The following is a 26,633-nucleotide window of genomic DNA, read 5'->3' on the forward strand; positions in this document are numbered from 1 at the left end:
CTGCCTTCCATAGACAATGTCAAAGCTAATTGGGCTGGGTGCAAGTACAAGGCATTTAACACTTTTCCTACCGCAGGGTTTTCAGTTCACAGCCTTCCACCCATACAAGCTCATCTACCTAAAATTACTTTCACTATAGAGTGTAGATACAGTCAGTAAAGAGTCAGGCCAGTTGGGGTGTCCCCTCCTGTGGACCAAAGCTCCTCTGACCAACACATGATCAGCTCCTATGAAAGCGAATGGGGATGGCGGGGTGGACTTAGGTTTGCAAATATTCCAGAAAGATTATTGCTCACTGCAAAAGCACTTTGGGGTGAGTTATGACATCTTGGAGGGCCAGGAACAGACATGCAGATTAACAGTGTCCTCAACTCTGGATGTTTTCCTTCTGCAGGCCATGGAAGCTCCCGATGCCCAACTTACACTAACAGGAGAATGGCTGTATCTCTGTGGAGGTCCACAGTGGGAGGAGCTGGTCCTTGCTGCTGAGTGGCTTTGTAAAGCCTGCTTCTGAGTCTCTCCTGTCCTGTTCTGACAGAAGGTCAGCAGGAACTGAAGGCAAGATGACAATGACATGGCAGGGACAAGCCTTACCCAAACCCTTACTGGGGCGCATAGCTCTCAATGGAAAGACCTACTTGTTCTCGTCATACGATGTGTCCTATTTCCTGAGCCTGTTTGTACACAGATAACACAGATAGCTCCAACATTCCATACTCTGATGTTGTGCATTCATTTACATTGTCCTCTCTCTCTCTCTCTCTCTCTCTCTCTCTCTCTCTCTCTCTGTGTGTGTGTGTGTGTGTGTGTGTGTGTGTGTGTGTGTGTGTGTGACTTGATGAACTTTGCATATCTCCCATCTCTACAGCTGGTTTGGCAGTGTACTAGCTGACTGCTGTGACTGCATTCCAGGATTTGAAATGCTGATGAAGTGATGGTATTAGAAGGCAGTGACGAGGTCCTGAAGCCTGTGCCCACATGGACAGGGAGGGTGCATGTTCTCTAGAAGAGCCATGAAAGGCTCTTCCTTTTCAACCTCCTACCAAGTATACAGTTTGAAGGCACTACCTGTGATAGTAGGGCCTGTCACCAAATGTGTTAGCTTTCCGTCACGTAACCTGAGATAAGATCTTGGAGAGGTGTATTTGACCAACACGTGATCAAGTGACCCACGGCTCCACGCATGCCTGTGGTGAGGGAGCAAGAACATCACGGCAAAAACACAGAGCAGAGGAAACCTGTCATGGCTGGGGAGATAATGAGAAAGCAAGGACTGGGCTGCATAACTTAGTCACCAGGGGTCCCTTGCCAGGTGGTCCACCCTTGTCAGCCCCTTGGAGCAGGGCTACTGCCTGAATACCTGTGACTCACAAATTTGACTGAGAACACCCTGGAGAGAAGTATAGAAGCAGAAATCATGACCAAGAACTGGGTGGCAAGCACTACTGTCCTCTACCCTGTTCACCCAGGGGACTCTGGCCTGACACGGCCTCCTCCGCCCCCCACAGACCTTTCTCTTCCTTTTTATCTGCTTTGTGGTAGGTAATACAGCAAGTTGTCACTGCCTTCTTAGCCTGCAGGAAGTGTAACAACTGTTATCTACCACAAGCCACCGAAGCTTTAAATCATGGCAGGAATGGGGACAGTGATTGATTAGAATTTTTTAAATCAAACCCAAACGCGTCCCTGCCACAGCTAAGAAAGGGGCTGGGCTGACTTCAAAATAATTTACCTGGAAAATGTTGTGGTACATGGTAAGTTAAGCCCCTTCAGCAACCCCTCCATTTTCTTTTTCTTCTCCAGCAAAATATTAGCCTACTGAATTGATTCTTAGACATCACTCTACGACCTAAAATTATTACCACTGGGAAGAGATTGATGTAGCCCCAGGGTGCTTTCAGGGACAGCAGGGACAATTCACTGGAAAACTTTCAAAGGGACATAGCAGGGAGACAGCTTAGCACCACATGGTCTTTTTGCTCCAGACTTGAAAGGCAGATCCAGAGAGCAAGGAGAAAGTCATCAGTGACAAAAGCTAATGAATTTTAAATAGCTAGTACAAGAAAAATTAATTTGCTAAATTAGTCTTGTAGATACACGTTAGAAAACGAGTCACCGTCACCTCAAAAGCATGAGACACAGATAAACACTGCTCAGTCATCAGCCAGGTGGAAGATCATATCCACAGCTAAGCACTACCCTGAGGGGCCAGAGTTACCCTCTGCTCAGCACTTCCCGAGTTCATGGAGTGGCACTCAATGGGTCTCCCCTGCTCTTGAAATTAAAATCTAATTACATAATTCTCCCCTTTCCTTTCCTCTCTCCAACATTTCCTAGGTATACGCCCTTGCTCTTTTTCAGATTCATTCTCCCTGTCCCTGTCTTTAGTTGTGTTGGTTGGTGGTGGTGATGGCATGCATGGTGTGAGTCTCAGTGTCTGTCTGTCTGTCTGTCTCTGTCTCTCTCTCTGTCTCTCTCTCTGTCTCTCTCTGTCTCTCTCTCTCTCTCTGTTCTAAATGTAACCTTCTCAGTACAAACAATGATGCTTGTATTTATACGATTTGGCGGCTGACCACTTGTTATCAGATAACCAATTTGGGAGCTTGAGGACTGCTTATGTGAGCATGGCTGCAGAGGGACAGACACTGCAGATGATTCCAGGCCTGACCAACACTACATTGTGCCTGCAGCCCAGCCCCAGGTACACAGACACTCTTGGCTGATTGGCTTGTCTGCTCTCAGACTGACACTGGGGCCTCTCTTCTCCCACTGGCTCTTGTTCGCCAGTCGCATGCCCGCTGAAAAGGAGAACTGGGCCTTTTCAGATCCAGGTAGCAGATCCAGATTCTGAATAAGTTAATTTCTTGATGATAGCATTTCCTATCACTGAAATTCGACTGCTGGCCCTAATTCACTGGGCTGCTGCTGTGGCAAAGCACAGCTGTGTCACTGGCATTGATCTTAGCCATGCTCCACGGAAACATCTGTGCTCTGACCTTACAGGGACACAGGTAGTGGGCAGACCGAATGCTGTAACACATCAAGATCTGGCTAAGCACCTAATGGAAAAGAAAGCCTGAAGGCAGAGTCCATTGTGCCTTTCCCAGTTATTTCTTTATCTGACAGGAAATACTAGTTGGGCTTAAAAAAAATCCATCTAACACATTCAGGGTTGTGAGGAGGTCCCAAGGGAAAAGCAGGAACAAGCTATATTTTATTATTGCTGGAACGTTCCATCCATCTTAGAAAAACAGTCTATGAAGGAAGCTCTGAGTCACCAACTCTCTGCCCAACTCTTGATGTCCACAGGGATATGGGAAATGTCACAGAACACCTCCTGATGTATATATATATACATATATATATATATATATATATAGATAGATAGATAGATAGATAGATATACACACACACACACACACACACACACACACACACACGCACACACACACACACCTCTACCGCTCTCATCAATCCCTTTCCAGGGAAGAGCTGCAAGAAATGCGTTTCCTTCCTTCCATTCCTACAAAACAAACAGCAAGGATGCCTCCCATGTGGGCTAAGGTCTTTGGTCTCTGCCTTGGTCAAAGCCGGTCAAGGTTCAGATACCCGAATTTGTCCATAATCAGAGAACTTGGCAATCAATCACACTCATTCATTTGCAACTGGACTTGAAGGAGAACTCCAGCAACTTGCTGAGGAAACTTGGATGAAGACAGAGTCCGTGTCTGCACTTTGGACACTGGCTGTATCTACAGACACTTGTTGAGACAGAGATCTCCCCGGAACACTGGCTGACTCTGTCACCTCAGTGTATTAAATGGCCACCACCAACCGAGGGTTCTGGAATAAATATAATCCCAGTCTCTTCACAATCCCACCCCTTGTGGAGCTGGCATATGGATAATTCTTCCCATTCCCCCTTTGCAGTCAGCCCCACTCTGGGGCAAAGCAGAAATTGTCCTTGTCCACTGTCCAGTGTACACTGGACATAATCCCCATAGCAAAGCCCATGGCCCTTCCAACAGCCACTGGTGTAAACGAACTCATGCGAGCAGAGGGCCCTTTGTTCCTCTGAGGTCAGCATACCCTCCCATCTCCTCCCTGCCAGCCTTGCTTGGCTTCCTACTGAAGTGTTCTCCCACAAGTTCTAGAAGGTCCTGTATGGTAAGGTTAGGGACAACTGGGATACTAACAAGAAGTACTATTGTCTGTGTCAGTCTCTGCACCCTTGCACACAGCTCCACTGGGAAGGGGACTTCAGTAGAGGAAGTATAAACTGTCCCCAAGAAGGACAAGGAACAGGTACAAATGCTTTAATCTCACCCACCTCCCTGAATGGGGGGGAGGGGGTGAAAGAAAAAATGCATTTATTTTAAAAGAGAAAAGAATTCCAAGCTGGGCCCTTGTGATAGAGGACCATGGGTCACTGATTTGTTTCCAGTGTCCCTGCGCTGAGGAGGGCAGGGCCCAGTGAATGCTTGGATGGTTCTGCCCACCCTACCCAGGGTTAACTCAAAAGACATAAGGCCACTTGCTGTGTAATGTCTGTCTCCCTCTCACAGACAGCACAGTGGGCCCAGCCAAGGATGTGTACCAAGGGTGGAGGGTAGGGACCCAAAGGGCTGGGGTTGAAAGAAGATGCTGATGGGGAGAGGAGTCTCTGAGTCTTGAAGCAAGTAAGGGGTAGGGCAGGAGAGTTGATGGAAATGTCTTCTGGAAACAGAGGGTCCTGGGTCAGGATGTGATTTGTATTGAGGACTGGGCTTCTGTACTGCTGGTGATACTCTCTGGCTTTGACCACACAGAGGACAGTATGGAGAAATTTATCTGGGCCAGTGGGCAAGAAGAGCAGGGATGGACCTGGTGGGTTAGGAGGTCTTCAGGCCCACAAAGGCTGGCTGCCAAAGGAGGCAGGGATTCTCTAGAGTTCTGGGGCTGGCTGCTCCCCGACCTGCTCCTCCATGGGCTGGACAGCCTCTTGCACGTACACGATGAACTCTGAGGCCTCCCCACCCTGTGTGTACACTGTCACTGTCTCAATGCCCTCCACGTCATCAGAGGACACCACCAGATGGTGCTGCTCGGCCAACTCCACAGAGGCCTGCTGCAGAGTCTCCTGGATCATGACTGTATGGTTGGAATTGGGTTCCTCATCGGTGACCTAGGAGGGAAAGCAAAAGGTGACTTAGCTTCAGCAGTAATGTCAACATCACAAATGAGGCATTAGGAGCTGCACACCATCCTCTCATCAATGCTGCACTGTCTCGCCCCTTTTTCATAAAGAGAAGAATGAGACTCCATAACAGAGTGACAAGGTCAGGTCTTTCCCTGTTGCGAATGGAAGTGTCCACACCCCAAATGTAATCTCTCATCCTGATGCCTCATCTGATTTCTACAAGGTGTGGAGTCACAAAGCATGAGGGTTAGGAGGCACCATGGGGATATTAAATGCATAGGCATAGAGTATAGAGTAGGGGGCTCCTAAAAACTATGTAGCTAGTCCATTTGATACTGATAAAGTGGCTAGGTTCTTTCTGGTTTCTTTGTTTTTACTACTCTGGGAGTTCCACTTCAAATGCTACAGTCCCCAGGGGCTGTCGATCAATGTGGATGCCTGGCAATTCTTTGGAGGCCTGCCAATAGATCCATGCTGCCACAGTGCTGAGCAGGGGAGGTCAGGAACACTGACAGTGGAGAAAACCAGCTGATTTCAACAGCCAGAACTTTCTAGATTGCTCAGAGACTACAGAGTCCAGATGAAGCCAAATTCCTACCAATGCTAAGGTACCATATCACTGAATACCAATCAGTTCTAGGCTGTTTGTAATTGATGATAATAACCATCTTTAACCAGAGAAGAGGGACAGGAGACAAATTTCGGAAGAACTGAGAACCTAGATCGCAAACTAAGGGGTGGGCTGAGAAATAGACAAGGTGCTGGTGGTAGCCCCACTGGCCCATAGGGGATATTGGAGCAGCTGTCCTTTCAGGGTCTCAGTGACAAGGCTAACATTCTCTGGGATGCACTAAGCAGGTATGAAAGTCAGCTCCAGCACTTCTGGGAAGCCTGGGAAAAATGCTTTACAATCCTTGGTGAAAAAAGGACCAGCGTGCCTACCTTAGAAGAGCACAAGTAAGCGTCTAATGCTTGTTAGCTGATGATCTACCAGGTCCCAGGCACTGTGATGGGTGATAGCAAGACAAGGGGGTAAGAATTGACAGGGTGGTTCAAAACAAATCATGACCACACCATAGATAACTTCTGGGTCCCATGTAGATGTGGGGCAGATTCTAGGCAAGTGGAAGAAGGGAAAGAGGGGAATTTGCTTAAGCAGCCACACAAGCTCCTACTCATGACTTTTCAGACTCTTCTTCTGGCTAGTGACTGATAGCAGGAGAGTAGCTTTCTACTCCCCACACTGCCCATCCATGGCTCTCTAGCTTGGAAGGTCTCACCTCAGCTCCATACCTACTGAAGTTGCCTGAGAAGGACCAAGTAGAGAAGGTTCAGCTCATAGAGACTGGGGAGGGAGGAGACAGTTGTGGGTGGAATCTGGGCATCCTGATGTTAGATGCTAAAAGAAGAGTGCGACAGAGAGAATTCCGAAGCTGCAAAGCTATTCTGAGAGAAAACTGCTAACTTATCTAGCCATTTCTTTATTTATAAACCAAAACATTTATTTCCTTTCTTTTACTATTTATTTCCATTTCATTTATCTGGGAGATGCACCAGAACCAAGGTTGTGGAGGTAAACACTGATTTCTTTCATTTTAAAAGATAGTACCTAACTGGAGATTGGAATGCTGCAAACCTCCTTCCTCACTTGTTGGTAAATTATACAAAGGAAAGAAGGAGGGTGGGTGATAAACACTGAGGTCCTCAGGAAACATGTGCAAAAAATACAGCACCTTCCAGGTAAGTGTGGTGGTATCATGTGAGCAGAAGGGGAGAGACACAATGAGTTCGTGTGACACTTTGGGCTGTACTTATTACGGCAGGGTGAAGGCTGCAGAGAAGGACAGATGAGGTTTAAAGCGATGTTTGCATGAGCTCATCAGATCTAAGAGCCTTAGCAGTTCACACAAAGACTGGGCCTTTATTTCACAAAGCAAAGCAGCCATTTCTGAGAAACCCAGGCCTCAACCTATCTATGCTCTCTTACCATCCTGCCAAACAGTTCTGTCTGTTTTGTCTGCTACCTTTTCTAGGTGCTGAAGTCCATTTAAGAGAACCCTTTCTCCATCTGTTTCTTCAGTTTCTAGCCCTGGGTTGGTCTTGTCAGCAAAACCTGTACTATATTCATCCACAGAATATCACAATTGGTCATCAGAAAAGGTGACAGATGATGGTAACTGCATTTCACTCAAGTCCTAGCATAAGCATGTGTTAGGTAACACAGGTCATGCTAACTGGGGGATCCCTGAATCTACCTGCTGCCTATGGGTGCACCTCCTCTAGATACTTAGGAGCTCCACAGTGAGGAACAGCCAGAGGCAAGAGGCTGCTCTACGAGGGGGCTTATGAGGTTTGGAAATACGTGTTCCTCAAGCATTCTAAGTGTCACCTGCTCATTCTGCTTTTCTGTCATTGCTGTAATTATGCACTGCCTACCCTGCTCCCACAGAAGTTAACAGCTATTTAGTGCTGCAGTTTACTGAACACTCCATCAAACCTCACTCCAATTCCTCACACATAGTATCTGTTTCCTCTTCACAACGGCATCATGAAGCCCCTAAGGGTCCAGTGATTCGAATAAGGTCGAGCTCACAAGTAGCAAAAGCTGGCCTGGTGTGCACAGGCGAAGTCGAGAGCTCTTTCTCCCTCAGCTGGCGAGTGTGGCAGTGACTAACGGTATCACATGTCACAGATTGATAGGGTAGAATTATTGCTCTTTAGCCATCCGAGGCAGACAAAGGTTGGCTTGTACTGCTCTAACCAATCTCTTTGTTCAAAATGATCACTCTAGCAGTTTAATCTATTAGCACAGGCTTAAAATTGTTCTTTGCAGCAGAAATAATATGGCTTTCACAGTGCCATTATCCCCTGAGACAGATACTCTATCCTCCCCCCCCTCACAATGCTGTATCTAACATGTCTTTCAGCTAAATTATTAGCAGCACAGATAGCTTAATAGAAAACCTTAATCCATGGGACTGCATACATTATTCACTAAATCCGGTCCTATGTTCAGTACTTCTGCCCACCTCAGATGTTCTAGAATCAGGATTAAACCCTGCTATGACCTACCCTTGGCAGATCTATTGCTGCTGGAGAGCAGCTCCCTGTGTCTTCACCTTCATTTCACGGTCTGCTCTGCAGCACGGATAGATATTTTGCAGGACGCCATGTCATCCAGGGGCTCCCCATCCCTCCACTACTTCCATACTCCTCACCTGTTCTTCCTTCTTGCTCTTCCTCAGCTCTCTTCTCCACTGTCTATATAAAGTCCATCCCCATGAGGTTAAATCCTTTCCTTCCCAACTTTAAAGGAAGTCTCGGATCTCCCCTTGCTCACAGACCCTCAAGGAATATATGACCCTGAATGGATTTTGTGTTACAGTCCACCTCCAAGTTCTCCCAATAGACCTATAGCATCGAGCGAGAACAGCAATAGTTGCTGTGCAGATGCCAGCATAAGCATCAGTGTTTACCCTAGCAACCACTCCCCACAGCATCTCAAGGATCTTAGCACCCGAGCCTCAGAGGGTATGGGGCTCAGAAAAGATGGAAGCTGCCTGCAAGGCCCTACCCCCACAGCCATGGATGGTCAAGTACAGGGTAAGGCCACACCCAGGTTCCTGTGCTTCTGGTGGACTGGAGCTTCAGATAATTATTCCAACCCAGGACTGAGCCAAAAGGGAAGCAGGTATTGGGACCACCATTCAGAATCTTCCCCAGTCTCTCATCAGTTTCTTGGGCTGAATCTTCTTTTACTATCTCTTTAATAAGAATACACTGAGAGGCTCCTCTGCCGAAGTGTTAAATGTCTCAGAAAAAAAAAAAAAAAGATGCCCACAACAGAGAGCAGGACCAACAGCACAGTCCCCTGGGCTGGGCACAAATGCATCGTCAGGACCCAGCATTGGCCAGGAGAAAAATTTGAGGAGGTGCCTTGTCCAACAAAAGGACCACAGGAAAGAGGCGGTCTATTGGAAGCCTGCAGAGACTTCTTCCTCTTGGCAGTTCTAGACCCTCGGCTCGCATCCCTCCACACCTTTAGAGTCTTGATCTAAGCACATGTTCTTCTGTTTGAGACTACACCAATTACTACCTCTGTGGACACCAAAACAGCCCAGAGACACAGTCAAGGACACAGACATATGGCAAACAAAGATAATTAATGGAAGAAAAAGCTGTAGCTCATGGCTGAATCCCAGCAGCAGCGATGAGGAAAGGAGAAAACATTCTCACTAGCTGGCATTGATAGGAACACTCTTTAAAGCCACCAAGGACCACAAAAAGCAGGACACATCTGCAGCATATCTTCACCCAGAGCTCTCAAAGCAGTGTACAAATAATTCCTTGGCACCAGATCCCGAACACCTGTGCTGGGGCTCATAGCCACATCCTCATCAGCACCATCTACTAAAATAAGTTTGAGTTCAGTCCCAGTGGGGCATTGGAACTGCCAGGCTTCATACAGGGAAAAGTTGGACCCAGCCTGGCACATAAATAAATGCTTAAAGAAAGATGAGAAATACTTCAGCTGGCCATCAATGAAAAGAAACCAGAAGGACAGAGTGGGAAGGCATTGTCTTATCATATACTTAGCTTATATCTCTAAATAAATATAGCCAGCAGTACCCTATTAGTACATGCTGCCCTCATGCCCAAGCCTGGGGGCCACTGCAGACCTGCAAGCAGACAAGTGGATTCAATTCAAGGATCCTAGTTGAAGGGTCTTGTCAGGATAGGAACCCTATGTATGCCTTTCAAGAGGCAGAAGGTCAAGACCATCATCATCTCTGCCACTGTTGCTGCCATTCCAGGAGATTGCACAACTCAGGCATCCTTCACATTTCAGATAACTTGAGTTGAGCCAAGTTCCTTTTTATTAAGCCATGCCTTGGAGAACAGCTCTCTATAGATGTCTTTAGTGTCCATGATAAGAAGTACCTGGGGCTGCAGCCCAGCAAACAGACGAAGCCACTTCTTGCTCTCTTCGCTTTGGCACTCCTGTTGCTTAGGAGTGGTTCTCAAGAACTGCTGAGAACCCTGTGACAGGGAGAAGGTCACAGGACTCAGAATGCCTCAGGAGAATGAACCATGCTCAAGACAATCATCAGAACATAATGAACCCTCTGCACGGGTAAGGCTATTAAATAAGACTCAGAATCAGAGGCATAAAGAAAGAATCCAAGAGCCTCTCTCTCTCTCTCTCTCTCTCTCACTCACACACACACACACACACACACACAGACACACACAGAGAAAGAGAGAGAGAGAGAGAGAGAGAGAGAGAGAGAGAGAGAGAGAGAGAGAATGAATGAATATGGGAAGGAAGATGGGTTTGCATACATATATAAGATACATGGTATCTTGCTCCTGATGTCACCTCTCTGGATCCAGCTTCATTCTCTATCCCTCTTAAGACAGCCAGTTATTCATCTTAAATCCAGTCAGGTTAGCACTGTTTTGTAAGTGGAAGCAGTCACACATGCACAGGTTCTGTATCTACAGGGGAACAATCATTCTGCCGACCTCTGAATCTGTGTGGTTGGAGCAGAGTACTCTCACTGTTTTATGATAAATGAGTCTATTTACTTTGCCTTAGTATACATAGACCACTAGATTGTTTTTGTTTCTTTTGGTCATGTGTATATGGGAATCTTGGGTAGTAAAATCAAGGTGATATACTACCACTCAATGAAACCTCTGATTCATGGGCTGGTGACTCTGTGAACTGTCAAGTCTTCTGCCCTCCTAGCAGCCAAACCTGCTACTTACTAGCTAGCCCTGGTTCTCACTAGGAGAACAAACCAAGACTGGGGCTGATGTCTTCAGAGCCACTATCTTAGTGTGACTTCATTCCTGCCTCACCTGTGTCCTACTGATCAGTTGTTCCCACATATAATCTTCAAGATAGAAGGAAAGGATGTAATGAATGGTTTCATCTAAAACACCCTGACTCCGAGGACAGTCAGAGCTACTTCTCAGACAGAATCAAATGAGAAAGCAGTCTGAAGTTAAGTGGCATATCCTGTGCACATTTTGGCCCTGTAAAGGAGTCTCCCCACTGCTTGGGTGATTACCCCACCATTGCTTCCCCTGCACTCCCAGAAGAGAGGCAGATCTGTCTCATGGGAGTCACAGCAGGCACACGCCCTGTTGCAGCCTAGCTTAGGAGTAGAGCCCCATGCATTGGAAACAGGGATATTATAACTATAATCCCAAATTTATTGAGGAAAGAGAAGGGAAAAATGAATGTGCATTGTGGGTAAACATTATAAATTTCTAACTCTAGAAATATGTATATTTATATACAAGACCAAAATGTGGTGATGCTATCCTCAAGAAACTTGTACAAATACCAAAAATATTCACAGACAGGAAGAAGCCATTCCTGAAGATTGAAAGTCCTTTCAAAGGGGCAGAATGCAAGGATAGAGGGAAGCCATGGCCCTCTACACACCAGGCAACCATCTTTCACAGGAGAGATGGCACGTTTCCTCCTCTACTCACTCTTTTCCCTCAGTAGTATGCAGATAGCTGATATTTTTCTTTTCTGGGAACACACACCTCAGATATAGCCCAAAGTCAAGTTTTCACAGCAGCTTGCTAATACTTGTTCCTGATCTCTATAACAATCTCCAGGACCTGATAGGCTGGGCTTCTTGGTGAGCACAGAAGCACAATTGTATCCTGTGTTTGAAGCGCAGGGCAGGCTCTGATGCAAAATGTTATCATTTTATACAAGTTTGTTCACTTGGGCTCCCTGACCCAACCAGAATGGGAAGGACCAACTGTCTTTGATAAAGAATGTGGTAAATGAGAAAAATGATGGGCAGACTTTTACCTGGTCCTTGAATCATAGGAGAAGGACAAAAAGTTTCCATATTGGACAAATCAATTGCTGCACAGTGATCAGATGTCTCCCTAACTGGACATCTCATACTTCTCTCAGGAGTATATGTCCCGTTTAATCTGCCCTCACTTGCCTGAGAGGGAGAAAAGTAGACCTGTGTCTTGTAAACAAGCAATGGGGAGAGCAGCATGGTATCTCAGAAGGAGTAAGTGGTTAATGGCACTCACAGTTACTGCGAGCTGCCAATTCCTTCAGGAGGAAGAGTTCCCACCTGGCTCCATCCCCAAAAGATGGCCTTCCAACACATGAACCAATCCTTCACACTTGGAACATGCCTCTTCACTGAATACATACATGGTACCTGCTTTACAGTGGGTGCTCAATAAATACCGACGTGTGCTAGTAAAGTGGGCACCAGAGGAGTATTTTAAAGGCCCACTGAAACAGATGGTAGAGTAGTCACAGTAAGGGGTAGAGAACATGTGTGGCTTTTTGCTATCTTTTGCATCTTTCCATATGTAGACAACCTTATGGAAGATGTTATTTTGCTGTACTTTATGCTCAGGACATGCAAATGTACATCAACGCCAGGATCTTCCCACAAGGCTTCTCCAGGTTAAAAATTTCAGACATACAACCCAGTAAGGCTTTGCTTCTAATAGCAACCCTTCAGGTCAGATAACCATTTCATATAGCTCTACAATTTCTCAAGAGAAAAGATCTCCACCCCACCCACCCAGAGCACAGCACTCCCAACTCTCACTGTCCACCATTTTCTGAGTCTGGTGGGTAGGAGCTGGAACAAGGCTTGGCCAGGACTGTCTCTGCCTTTTGTTGGACATGTAAGGATGCTTCTCTGTCAGCAGGTGTACTGGTTACTTTTCTGTTGTTGTGATGAAATAACATGACCAAGAGCACTTAAAAACATATAATGAAACAAAAGAGTTTATTTTGGCTCCCATTCACAAAATGCACAGGCTTACGTCTCGTCACTATTTCTACTGGAGAAGAGCCCTAACTCTCAGATCAGTGCCTTCATGCTCAGAGTCACCACCCACTCCTTTTCACTTTGGTCCATGCCCCTCAGCATCAGTCACATCAAATCAGCCCATCTTGGCTTGGGCTGCTGTAACAGAGTACCTTAGACGAGGTGGCTTATGAACAGCAGAAGTATATTTTTATATTTTTATCACTCAGAAAGAACAGAAAAGGAAAGGCTGACACAATGGCCCCAATGTGGCTGGAGTCTAGAAAGGACTGTGTTCACCACAGCACATGCTGCCTTCATGTAATCTTCATGTAATGGTTGAAGGAGTATGAAGGAGTTTTGAGGCCTACTTTAACAGCATCTGTCCCACTCATGAGTGTCCCATCTCTTTTCCCAAAGCCCTACTTTCTAATCTACTATCATATTTGGGGTTGAATTGTACCATATGCCTTCTGAGATACAGGCATTCATTCCATAAAGGCCTCTCCCAGGGAGGACTGCCTTTGTGAAAATAACTCAAATTGACTCAACATGAGGTTGTACAGGGACCCACAGGCAAGTGTTAATTTAAGTTAATAGAATTGTTTTTCATCTAGGATGAGTCACACAACAAACTCTTCTAAGAAACAGGTAGGTCTAGAGAGGTAACTACATGATAGCATACTTGCCTAGCCTGGGCAAGGTTCTGAGTTCAATGCCTAGCATCACAAAAGATAAAAAGGAAAAAATGTCATTTTACCTTGCTGAGACTCCCAGTATGGAGCCTAGATAAATGCCTGCTGCCTGCTGAATAGAATCATCAAAAGATAAACATTCATAATTGAATTCTATGCATATAGTAAGGAGTTGAGGAGTTATGCTGTGTCTGTAGTGCCAAGAGCTAAGATACTGCAGTTGTAACACATACCAAGCCCAGGGCCAACTGCCTCATTTACATAATCTATTCAATGGCCCCACTGGGGAAATTCTATTATTTTAAAATATTACAGAGAAAGAAACTGAAGTTCATTGCAAAGTACTTTTCCAAGGTCATGAGCTATAAGGAGAGATCTGGCGTTCAAACCAGGCATTCTTTACCTCCCATTTAGGTATTTGCATAAGCTTAATATTCAACAGTTGTGCCAAGGGAGACCCAACCACTGTGACACACCCTAGGTTGACACCCATGTCATAGACTTTGTGGAAAGCATGCCTTTGTGATTTCCACACAGCGAGGCAGCCATAGCCTGCCTGGAGATGATAAGACAGCTCAGTAAATGCACTCCAGCCCAGTTAGCTCAGCATACCCGGTTCTGAGCTCACAGTCATTAGTAGAAATGCTCATGATGCCTGGGAAATGAGCCAGGCCCTGAGTCGGGTGCTCAAGAGCCCAGGGACACCTAGGAGACTAAACCTCCACCTACCGTGACAGGTCTTCAGTGTATAAGAACTAACCACATATACAGCAATACTAGGGATGGTTTGAACAAAGTTTCTAAGAACTGGATGAAGAAGAGGGTCCTGCTGCCTGTTCACATTTCCTTACTGCTCGGAAAGGGAGGAGAGCTTCTTGCAGGGTGGGTCTCCTTGCAGGGAGAGGTCACTACCACTCACCTTCTCTCTGCTTAGAGCTAGGGGATGGAGACAGAGAGCGAACTGAGTGTTCTTCCGGATGAAGTCCTTCCTGGGCAAGCAAGAAGTCCGTATATGCCTGTTTCTCTGACCAGGGCCCTATAATGCAGGTTACTGTATATAGGTCTAATGTTAACATAGAGTATTTGGTTCTCATTTGACTATTCGGTGACTAGACCCATCATCTATATTGCCTAAAAAATTAACAGAAAGGCAGTAGCTTATAACAACCCTAACTCCCCTGACCCGAATTGTATAGGTGGCTGTCACTAACTGGAGATGGTCTCTATGGACCATAGATATGATTACGGCTCACTGACCAAGCTTCCTCCTTTAGAATCTACAATATCACCTAGCCACAAAGAAGCAGGGTCACTTATATTCACGGGTTCTAGAGGACTATACCCTGTGGATTAAGAGGTCCACTAAAGGCTTAATTAAAGCTCACTGCCAAGAAGAAGCTAGGACGTACAAATAGGCAACTCTCATCCTGGGCCATGCCTACATCTGATGCACAAGCCTCAAGGTGGAAGGAGAGGAAGAAAAGGCAGCGGTGGGCTGGTACAGGCTAAGCAAGAGGGGTGGGAAGCAAAAGGGTAGGTGGCCTTGGAATTAGCGGGACCATAGTGAAGTTCTAAGTTTAGGAGCACATCCTAAGTTATCAAAAGAGTTATAAGAGCTGGAGAGGTGCATAGTCTAACTCAGGGGGTATGTGTGGCAAGACCAGTGATTGTATATGTATATGTATATATGTATATGTATGTGTATTTGTGTGTGTGTGTGTGTGTGTGTGTGTGTGTGTGTGTGTATCTCCCAATGTCAACACTACTAGCACTAGAGAGCACATTTTAATGAGTGAGCACCTAGATGAGAGCAGCAGCCATAGACAAAGGGAGTTTTTAAGGCATCTTGTACAGGTGAAGCTTGAAGAACATGCTAGTAGGAAGGTGACATATAAAGGAGCACAGTGACTCCCAGGCTCCAAAATAAATGCCTATGTGGCACATTTGGATTGGTTATGGAAACAGAGAAGAGGAGGAAGAGGTAAGAAGTGGATAGTGTACTGAGGGGAATTCCTATGGCCAGGATGTAGGCTATTGGCTCAGTGGGAGTTTGGAGCAAGGGTTAAGTCAGACAAGTATTATGTGGGAACAAATCCAAGAAAGGCCATTTCACATCCTATCTCCTATTTCCTCCTCTCAGGAGAACTGCCCTGGCCTTATCTCCGCACCTGAAATAGACTCAGTGAGTTCAACCATCCACATATTTTCCCAGAGTGAAGTTGCAGAGAGAAGGGATGAGACAAAAGAAAATGTATCAGCAGCGTTAAGGACGAGAGGCAGGAAATAGGTACCAAGCAACTGTAACAAAGCTCAAGAGGGATTCTGCAGTGTGTAGGAGACCACAGTAGGAAAAGTGGAGCTCGGAGAAAGGGAAGGAGAAGTAATGTTCTGCAGATGGGCATTCTCAGCACTATAGCAAGATGTATAGGGAAGACTGGCATCCTCAGCTCTGAAGGAGGGATATACAGGGAAGACTGACATTCTCAACTCTAACAGTGGAATATACAGGGAGACTGACATCCTCAGCTCTAATGGTGGAATATACAGGGAGACTGGCATCCTCAGCTCTAATGGTGGAATATACAGGGAGACTGGCATCCTCAGCTCTAATGGTGGAATATACAGGGAGACTGGCATCCTCAGCTCTAATGGTGGAATATACAGGGGAGACTAGCATCCTCAGCTCTAATGGTGGAATATACAGGGGAGACTGGCATCCTCAGCTCTAATGGTGGAATATACAGGGAGACTGGCATCCTCAGCTCTAATGGTGGAATATACAGGAGAGACTGGCATCCTCGGCTCTAAAGGAGGGATATACAGGGAGACTGGCATCCTCAGCTCTAATGGAGGGATATACAGAAGAGACTACATCCTCGGCTCTAAAGGAGGGATATAGAGGGAAAGGTACCATAATGAGACAGACAGAGCCTTTACTCAGTTTCTGCAGACCATTTCTCCTATGTCCAGTGTTATACCACGGGGCTTATTTTTACTTCTAAGAACTCACAGAGAAATGGGCTTTTCAGCAACTACCAACGCATGGGAGGGCACAGCAAGTAATAAAAGAGCTTTGAGAGGAAGCCATTTGGCATGTCAGTCATCAGACATTATGCCAGGGACAGAACCCTCTGAAAAATGTCATTTAGCAAGAAGAAAGAGAAGAGGCTTGAAAGGCAGGGGGAGAGCTAAGGAGGGCCTACAGAGTACAAAGGTGGTACTAAGTAACAAGAGAGGGTCAGCTGCTCTTTGTCCCAGCGTCTCCATGCTGAAGGCCACGGTTCAGCAACAACAGAACAAATGCTCTGTAAAGAAGGCACAGTATGAACGTGCCCTAGGAGGCTACCTACACAAATGTTAGGGTCCTGATAGAATTAAAGTTGGCAGGGACTTGTGATCAAGTCGATTTTATGGCAAAGTTCTTGAGGCAGCAACTAAAAGCAAAACCAAACTATGGGATGAGAAGTCTGTCACAGAGAGCGCTATGATGGGACAGCAGGAAGAACAGTCATTTTCACAAAGGACCCAAGGAATTGGAAATGCAAGCGCTCAGAAGAGAAGGAGGCAGGAGGATCAGAACAAGTTCCTGGCCAGTCAGGATTAGAAAGTGATACCCTGTCTCAAAGAACAAACCAAACTAAACCAAACATACAAACAGAAGAGCTGGGAATTGGACAATACTAGTAAACCATGGCTTGGAGGCACCTGCTGGAATCCCGAAGCATTAGACTCCCAGAAGCCAGCAAGTGTTTACTCTCCATCCCTGTGACATGCACTGGTCTGAGTATCCGCAATGCACACACACACGCACACACACACACACACGCACACACACACACACACACACACACACACACACACACATGAACGCATGCATATTTCCTTAATCTTCTACAAAGAATCCCTTAGATGAACCACAATGATAAAAGCCATTAATGGGACTGACAGGCAACAACACAAGCCAGCATTTTGTTAATGGTGTAAGGGGATTCAGCAGCTGTTAGCTGAGGTATGCACACTAGACCAACATGAAGTCACACCAGCCTAGGAATGTAGCTAGAGTAGGGGCCAGGCCTGCTGGGGCCTTATCTTTAGCCCTTGGCTGTCCTGAACCTCAGCAGAAACTGTTTCCAGTCCTGCACAAACAAAACTGTCAAATTCCATTATTTTGTCATTAGCACTGAAGGGACAACAAAGAAAACTAAGCCAAGCTTCTTGAGGTCAAGGAAAGAGAAACCTAACCTTGAGCCACCTTAAGGCATTTCATCTGCCAGATTTCCTCTATACCATGTAGGGTTCTTGGGTCAGGCTGCTAGACATGTAATTACAATAAAATAGAAGAGGACGCTTTCTTTAAAGTGGTCATGAAAACAGACTTTGAAGCCACTTCATCTAAATCCTTTCCTGTATGGCTCAGCCCATAATCTGGCTACAGTCTCAGGTCACGCTCAGCTTCATGAGCTAAGGCAAGAGGCCAGGCTGGGCTCTCCTTGCAGGGCACACAGGCTCTCAGGCCAGGGGCTGCACTTGTTCCTCTGTAGAACAGCTTCTCTTAGCACACAGTTCAGATGTGTGCTGAGATGGTGACAGTGGACTTGGCAAGCTTAAAAATTGGGCACAGATCACTTTTAATTATTGCTCTATTCTGGAATGTCTCCAGAGACTCACTCCTTGACGAGCCTGGTCCACAAGGCTAGTTAGTACTGCTGGGAGAAGGTAGGAGCTTTAGGAAGTAGGGTCTTGCAGAAGAAAGGAAGAATATGGAGGCAGTTCCTAGAATGGAATATTTAGATTTCCAGCCCTTCCTGCTCTCACTCTGTGGCTCAGGTACCATGACATAAGCAGCTTTACTTCAATATGTAATTTTGGCCAAATGATGAGGCTAAAATAGCACAGAGTGAAACCCCCGAAGCCACGGCCATAATACATATCACCTCATAAGCACTACATAAAAAGCAGAACATGGTAGTGCAAGCCTGAAACTGCTGTGCTGAGAGGTAGACACAAGAAGACCTAGGGACTTTCTGGTCAATCAGTAAAGCCAATCAGAATCCCAGATTCAGTGAGAGATCCAGTCTCAGAAAATGTAGAAAATGATGGAGAAGGACATGTGGTATCAACCTTTGGCCTGTACAGGTACACATGTGGGCACACCCACCCACTAAATTCTCATGCATACATGCATACACCACATACACATATAGAAAAATGAGTCCATACAAAACCTAGAATATATTTGGACCCTGTAAAATAAGTACATAAAACAGACAATTCTGTTTTAAAAGATATAAGATTATGGCATGCAACAGGAATTTCAGGCATTGTTGTTATATGTCTGAATGTGCTTTTATGACACTTCCTTGCTCTTTTTCTCTTCAGTATTAACAGGAGGTGATCAGAAAATGAACACATGAAATCAACAGTGCAAGCAAACTTAGTCAGCATTTGCTGGTCAATTGCTTTGTGTCCTGACTTGGGTTGGAGCAAGAGAAAGTCTTCGACACTGCTGCCCTGTGTGCTCTGCCCCTGATGAGAGGCAGCATGGGTGGCCCAGCGGGGGGATGGGGCAGGACTCCATCAGGGCTTCATCAGTCTCCTTAGCACATGTGACTTCCTGACTGAAAATACTCTAAGCCAGTGCTTAATTAAAAGAAAAAGAATCAATCAACCCAATAAAAACAGCCAAAGTAAACCCAAATGATGGGATAATTTAATCAAAAGACAGACATTCCTTCACCTGCAAAAGCTTGAGATGCTTCAGCCCCTCTGCTATAGGTGTGGGCAGGTTAACGTCTATCTGGCCATCCAGCCATCCCTCCCTCCCCCTACATTTTTATCATTATGAGTCACAGCTGAAAGGGAGGCTCAGCCAGGTACATGAGATGGTGACTATGCCACACACATCTTCTTGGGAACATTTTCAAATGTCATCCTGTATGAGTATGTTCCAAGTTTCACTTGCGGCTCTAGGCTGAAGTAAGAAAGAAGATTCTTCTGGGGTATCACTGTCCCCTCCTCCTGTGCAAATCTGGACTTGTGTACAATTGTATTGATGTGTGTCTGCCTTGGCCTCTGTTGGGCTGTCAGTCCGATGGATAGAAGCATATTTAAGCAGGACTCTAAATTTGCAACCTCATGTATGGCAGCACTGCCCGTGACACTCAATAAATCATATCCTGAGTAACAGCCTATCGATATGAAAAGATACAGATGACAATAAGCTGCACCTTAAGTCTCAGTGGTCACGTGATCAAACCAAGCAAGGTCTCCCAATACTTCCCTAATGAGACCCTGTGCCAGTTCGTACTTTAAAATTCCACATACCAGGATTTAAGTGAGCAGTTTCAGAAGATACGATAAGACAATCTGAAGTCTGAAACCTAGCAAATGCCAGGATAAAACAAAAGACTATAATGTGTCTTTTCAATCAAGATGCTGCAGAGTTAAGCACTCATCTTTCTGCTGTCCAACTTCTATCCAAGACCTGGAGAGAAGCTTCACTATGGAATAAGAGTTCCAGGACACCCAATTCAAATACTCCTCTCCAGGACAAGCCTTGTCTCTGGATCAGGAGCTCCAGTGTTAAACCAGAAGTTCCTACTGCCCCAGAGAATTGTGTGGCATGAACTTCCTATGTTGCACCAGGCACTGAGTACAGTCATGGAGACAACAGTGAGATTGCCATATTAATCACAAAGGCAATTAGTGTTAGCCAGGGCACAGGACCGAGGAGAGCATATATCAGAACCATTGTAAGACATGTCTTCATTAGTGCAAAGGAAAAATGTGTGTGTGCGTGCACACACACAACCTTTTAAGTTAAACGTTTCATGTTTTCTTCTTATTTTCAAACACAAAAAAACTACACTAATTTTACATTAAAGTCTGGGCAGCTCTAGTAGCCCAAGCCTCAAATTTTAGAGACATCTTGCCTAACAACGCTTTGTTACAACAGCCTTCAGCCCATGCTTGCTGGTCCCCCTCCGGCCATGATATGTGCACTGGGTCTGCATTTCACATTCTTCATGGCCTACTACTTTATTCCTGCTCAATCCCTTTCCACGAGGAGTGGCCACCCTGATGGCAGGCATTGGTTTCTCCCTGGAACTGGAGCACCTCAGCACTGACTGACTGACAACAGCCAAGTACTCAATAAATACCCCGTGACTCATAAAAGAACACACAGCAGCCAGGCAAAATGCTAAAATCTAAATAGAAACTTATTGTATGCATTTCAAGTATATAGTTTCCTGGTTCTGATGTGCCTACTGGTTTTGTTTTACACCTTTAAAGCAGCTGTGTAAACTACTCTTAAAAACTGAAGCCTGCGGTAAAGAGGCAGGCATGGGTGAGCAGAGGAAGCTGATCACCTATCTCATGTGCTGTATTCTAACAGGCTGGTGGTGTCTCTTCTGAGGACAGAGGAGAGAAGGAGTGGATGAGAGGAATACCAGGACAACGTGGTGTTGTTTCTTTCCAACTCATCATTTTCTTCCTCTCCCGAGAGATGATAGTTCTCTTTTAAAAGAATCAGCCCAGGGGCAAACATTCCCGGGTACCTCTGGCTCTCCCCACGCCTCCAACTAGTTTACTTCTGGGTAGTACACTTCTCATTATGCTCATTTGCACTCTATGATTCTCTGAAAGGAAATGAAGAGTCTCCTCAGGGCTCCTAAAACACCTGGGTGCTTTCTCTAACACATCTGCACAAACAGAGCCATCAAGACACAATCCCATACTAATCCAAGGAGACCCATTTCCTTGTAAATTCTACTCTGGGCAAACTGAAGTTGTGAGGAAGAAGAAAGGAGAAAGATGGCTAGTGGCTTGAGCAGACAAATGCTTCTGAGCAGAGGGACCTCACCTGCTTTACAACAGTCACTGTCCCAGGCGCCATGGCAACCACGGAGGCCACGGCAGCAGCATCGTGAGTCTCTGAACCCAGTTCAATGATCTGCTGCAGGATATTCACAGCTGTGGGGTCAAGTCGATCACCTATGGGAAAGAAGCAACAGGACATCATTAAGCTCTCTGCACTGAATGGCATCCGAGGGCAAACTGGCCCCTAGACGTGAAGACTGTGGGGTCTACCTATTCAGAGAATTCATGGATTCTCACAAATCACTTATTCAGATAAGTGATTTATACAGTTCACTACATATTTCCTATAAGAACTGCTCAAGGCCTGACTGAAACCATAGAGGATGGCATGATGGTATTATCACTTGGACACAAAAGCAGAAATATGCCTCAGGCCATTGGGGCAATGGCATCACAAACATGGAACTGAAGCCCAGATGACCTGGATCTTGATGTGGTTACACAAACTGCCCTTCGGTGTCACTACTGAGGATTACCAGTTGACATGCTCAAATGCAGAGCTGGTTTCTCCTAAGGGAGGATGATAGGCAGTGGAAATATGCCGAGTGGCAGGCAGGACACCCAAGAATGTCTTACTTATTCAGCCAATGGGCTTCTGAACTATTAACCAATTTTAGCTTGCTGTTGTTTTAATCTTGTCAAAAGACAGGGGCCCACATCACCAGGGCAGCAACTTGGCACACCCCTCCTGCTCTCTCTCACCATCTGCTGCCCATCTGTAATCCTCCTGAGCACACCCTCACCCAGACCATTAATTTACTAAAATGGAAATTACTGCTTGGTCTCCGTGCTTCGTAATGCCATGAAGTGTTTGCCAATGTTTACACCCCCATGCACGGCTTTCTGCAGGCCTTGAGCCAACACAAATCAACCGGTAAGAGGTTGGAGAAAGAGGATTTGACATGATCAGAGCGGTAGGTAGAACTGGCTTAAGAAGGAGGAGGTGACCTGCATGTGCTCAAACACACCACATAGCATGCCCCATCTACAGCACCTCTGCCTAGACCTGGGGGATGACTCAGATGTGCCCTGCAGCTAAACACCCGAAATTCTACATACAAAAATGTTTACTTTGGTGAGTCACTGAGGTTAGATTTTAATTCTTCCTCCATTCCCCTCCTCACTGCTCATTATCCAGCCCAAGCTTTGGGTCAGCCAGGAGCTGTGGTTCCCACTGGGAATACAGATAAAGAAAACAGATAAAGCATAATCCCTCCCTTAATCCTTCCTGGGCTGACAAGCTCCTGAGACCCATGTGTAAGCAAATCATCCTAACACATGGTATTGGAGGGCAGTTAGGGGACAGCATAGAAAAGTCTGGTGGGATCCCAGTAGACAACATGCAATCTAAGTGCTGCAGATGGTGGTGAGCTAGGCAGAAAAGTGCCATGAGGGGACCATAAAATTGAGCATATACCTATGAGAAATGCAGCCTATGATAATAAGTGTAGAATTTGGTCTGCACGACATAGCCTGGAGGCAAAAAGCAAAACAAATAGGCAGCCAGGAGGTAGAGAAGGAGGTCTGGCCTGCTGAACTACAGAAGAGAGACAGCACCACTGGCAGACACTGGTGGGCACGTGGGCATATGTGCATGAACTCCCCAAAGAAACCCACTGGCTGGCGAGTGGCATGCACTCACGGATGTTCTGAGACACTGGAGGGAAGTAGACATGCTTACAAACACCCCCTAAGAAGACACCAATGGGCAAGTGAGCATGAGCTCATGGTTCTCACAGGAAAGACATGGGTGGGGAGAGTGGACATGTGTACACAGATGCTCTAAAGAAAGCCATTGCTGGGCGAGTAGAAATGTGCCTGTGGACGCTCTATGGGAAGACACTGGTGGGCAAGTGATCATGGGAGATGCAGACATCACTAACCACTGAGACAGAAACCCAAATTCAAACAAGGACTCAGTAGTGAGAGTCTTGCTTAACACTATGGCCTTGATTCTGGTAGAGGCGGGGGTGTTGCAGCCCCAGTTTGCTCTAGCCTGACAGGTAGCAGCAATTGACTGGTCGGAAACTGATGCCCATAGGTGTTTGGACAGAGCTTTCTTAGGACCAGGAACTGAGGACTTCAGGGCAGGGCAGGAGCATCCTCTTATTTCCCATTACCACTGAGAACATCACCTAATGCTTCCCCATCAATCCTGCTTGCCTCACTCAGCCTCCAATACACATGTGCTCTGGCACTCCTAGAGCTTTGGAAAAACTGTTTCCAAGAACAGTGTCAAGTTTAGAAATGGATCAAAAAAATTCAGTTATCACATTTGATTTAAAAACATGATCTGGGTTTTTGGGAAAATGGAGACAGATGAGTGATCCTGAGCATACAGGTGAGTTTTGGTAGTCCTGGGGTGACACACCAGTACATCACATCCTATGCCACCTACTGTTATCACCTGCCTGGACACTCTGGGATAAGACCTGTGAAATAAAGGCCATAAGGAAGCATGAGGTTGTAGGTAGGGCTGCCTTGAGGTAAGTCAGGAGAACCAGACTCCAACTCTGTGACCTAAATGGAAGACTCCACTATGTTCAGTGGACAGCCATCTACACAGCAGTTAAGTAAGAATGGCAGGACAGCCCACACCCAAAGTTGCTCTGGAAATAAGTCTGAGCTACGTAGGCCCCACTCTGGGTAAGTTCATTCTGGAGCATTTACAGGGAAAGACATGTTGGCTTATTTATTACATAAAGAGCATCACTGAAGTGAGGAAGAAAACCAGGTATGTCCTTACCACTCTCGGAGGTATATCGCAGGTCCTGAAGTGCAGCTACAGCTGCTTGTGTCCCCTGAACATCTTCAGCCTCGGTGATGTAGAGATACTGGGTGGAGGGCTCCTCGGGAGTCTCTGTCGCTGGCTAAATAAAAATATCATGTCTCAACATCCTTCCAAGAGACTCACAGCAACCCAAAATTCGAGGAAGCACATTCAGGAGAACAGCACTAACACTTCACTGGCATTGCTCCCCCGAAGAGCCGTCGGCTCCAACAGATGCATCACCCAAAGAGAACACTTTCTCTTGAGGGTCAAGACCTTACACAGACACTCTGGGTGGAAGCTTGTTGTCTCCCATGCTCCTGGTGTGAAGTGAAGAATGTTGTTCACAATGAACACGCTTGAGTATGCACTTCTACAGGCTTCTGTCTCCTCCCACTGCTACCAACACTGTCTTTAATCTGCCCCTTATACTGAGGCCTCCGGAAACGCAGCTAACAGAGGCAAGGAATAGTCATGGAGGAAGGTGGAAAAGGCAGAATGCATTGTTACTTAGCACATGAAGTACAGGCCCTACCATACAGTGAGATCCCACTGAACTTTAGTTACTGACACACATCATATTATACAAAAAATGCAGAAGGGCATATTCTGCAATGTCAGAATTTGTGATGGTACTCCATGTAAGGTGAGGGCCATGAATCTTACCAATAGAAAGGCAGAACTTTGGCCAAAGCATATAGGAGCCAACATTATGCTCTATCAACATCCATGAGTAACTGACAAGATCAGAGTGGCATGTAACTGCCCTTTCATAGTTAACTGGCCAAATTCAGTTTGGTTATACTTGTTTGACATAAAGAAACACCTAACAAATATCAAATGAAGGCAGAAGCTATTAAAAAGATAACTTCTCTTTAGAATAGCATTGAGCAGTAGTGTACTGGTTGGTTATGTGTCAGTTTGACACAAACTATAATCATCAGAGAGAAAGGAACCTCAGTTGAGGAAATGTCTCCATGAGATCCAGCCGTAAGGTATTTTCTGTTAGTGACCAATAGGGGAGGGCCTAGCCCATTGTGGGTGGTGCCACCCCCTGATGGTGGTCCTGCATTCTATAAAAAGTAGGCTAAGCAAGCCACGTGAAGCAAGTCAATAAGCCGCACATCCATAGCTTCTACATCAGCTCCTGATTCCAGGAGTCTTCCCTGTTTGAGTTCCTGTTCTGACTTCCTTCAATAATGAACAGCAATATGGAAGTGTAGGCAGAATAAACCCTTTTCTCTCCAACTTGCTATTTGATCATGGTGTTTTGCTGCAGCAACAGAGACCCTAATTAAGACAAGTAGGTACCAAGAGTGTATGATGTTGCTGTAACAGATCTGACCATGGTTTTGGAAGAACTGTGGAAGAACTTTGAAACTTTAGGCTAGAAGAGCCATTGAGGGTTAAGAATTTAGTGGGATGTTCTGTAGGAGCTTGGAAGATAAAAATGTTGAAAACAGTGCAGAAGATGGAGGCTTGGCTTGTGAAGTTTCAGGAGGAGTATAAAGACTATCAGGGCCACTGGCTATTTCAAGATTCTGTCATTCTGGTTAGCTGAAGCTGAAGAATCAGCTGTGATTAACAAGACACCAGAACTTCTAAAACAAAACTTTGCTTTGCTGAACTACTCAATGTTGGTCGGCTGGAGCTGTGAATTTAGCAGTAATTAAGAAGAAATAAGCATTGCTGAGGTGAAATCTTCTGGAAAATGTTTCCTGAGAGTCAGCACACAGAAGCTGTGCTCCACAGACAACTAAGTACCTTGACCCGGCAACCAAGCTGGGTAGTGCGAGAGTCATCCACATGGTACTGCTTTTGAAGGCATGAGGGGCTGTGGAGAACAGCTGAGGCTTAGAACTGTAAGAGGCCAGGAAGGGCCGCTAGTGAAGGTGCAGCCTCAATAGCAGTTGAAGACCCAGGAATGAAGGAGTGAAAAAGACACTGAGGCTTGGCACAGAAAGACAGCCTATTGAGGCTATCGGTGAAAGTGCAGCCGGAGAGCCAACCGTTTTGGAGATCTCAGTACAATGGGATGGCCACTAAGAAAGCAGCAGCAGTGGAGTGGAGGCACATGGAGCCTAGAAGAGGCTACGGCGTGCGTGTGCTGGCTGCTTGGAATTTGCTTTTGCTTTGATTTGATTGTGACCAAACTGACTTTTCCTTTGGGAAATAATCCCACAGTGGAGACTTTGAATTTTAAAAGACTTTGTATTTTAAAGGAGATTGTCTATTCTAAAGGAACTGAAATTTTAATGTATCCAATTTTGTAAAGACTATAGGACCTTTAG

General features: G+C 45.8%; 1 protein-coding gene across 4 annotated transcripts in view; it reads right to left on the reverse strand.

Annotated features, from left to right (window-relative positions):
- Window positions 1-4,312: 4,312 nt before the first annotated feature.
- Window positions 4,313-26,633, reverse strand: part of Zfat (zinc finger and AT hook domain containing) — a 175,220-nt gene continuing 152,899 nt past the window's right edge. For all 4 annotated transcript variants that reach the window (XM_006241713.5, NM_001134957.2, NM_001414958.1 and 1 more), the window contains exons 14-16: window positions 24,319-24,442; window positions 21,556-21,686; window positions 4,313-5,164 (exon numbers count right to left, since the gene is read on the reverse strand). In XM_006241713.5, the coding sequence (XP_006241775.1) occupies window positions 4,925-5,164; window positions 21,556-21,686; window positions 24,319-24,442 (495 nt within the window). In that variant the 3' untranslated portion in view covers window positions 4,313-4,924. The remainder of the gene's footprint in view (window positions 5,165-21,555; window positions 21,687-24,318; window positions 24,443-26,633) is intronic.

Source organism: Rattus norvegicus, chromosome 7 (genome assembly GCF_036323735.1).
Source record: "Rattus norvegicus strain BN/NHsdMcwi chromosome 7, GRCr8, whole genome shotgun sequence".
In the NCBI taxonomy this organism is placed as follows: Eukaryota; Metazoa; Chordata; class Mammalia; order Rodentia; family Muridae; genus Rattus; species Rattus norvegicus.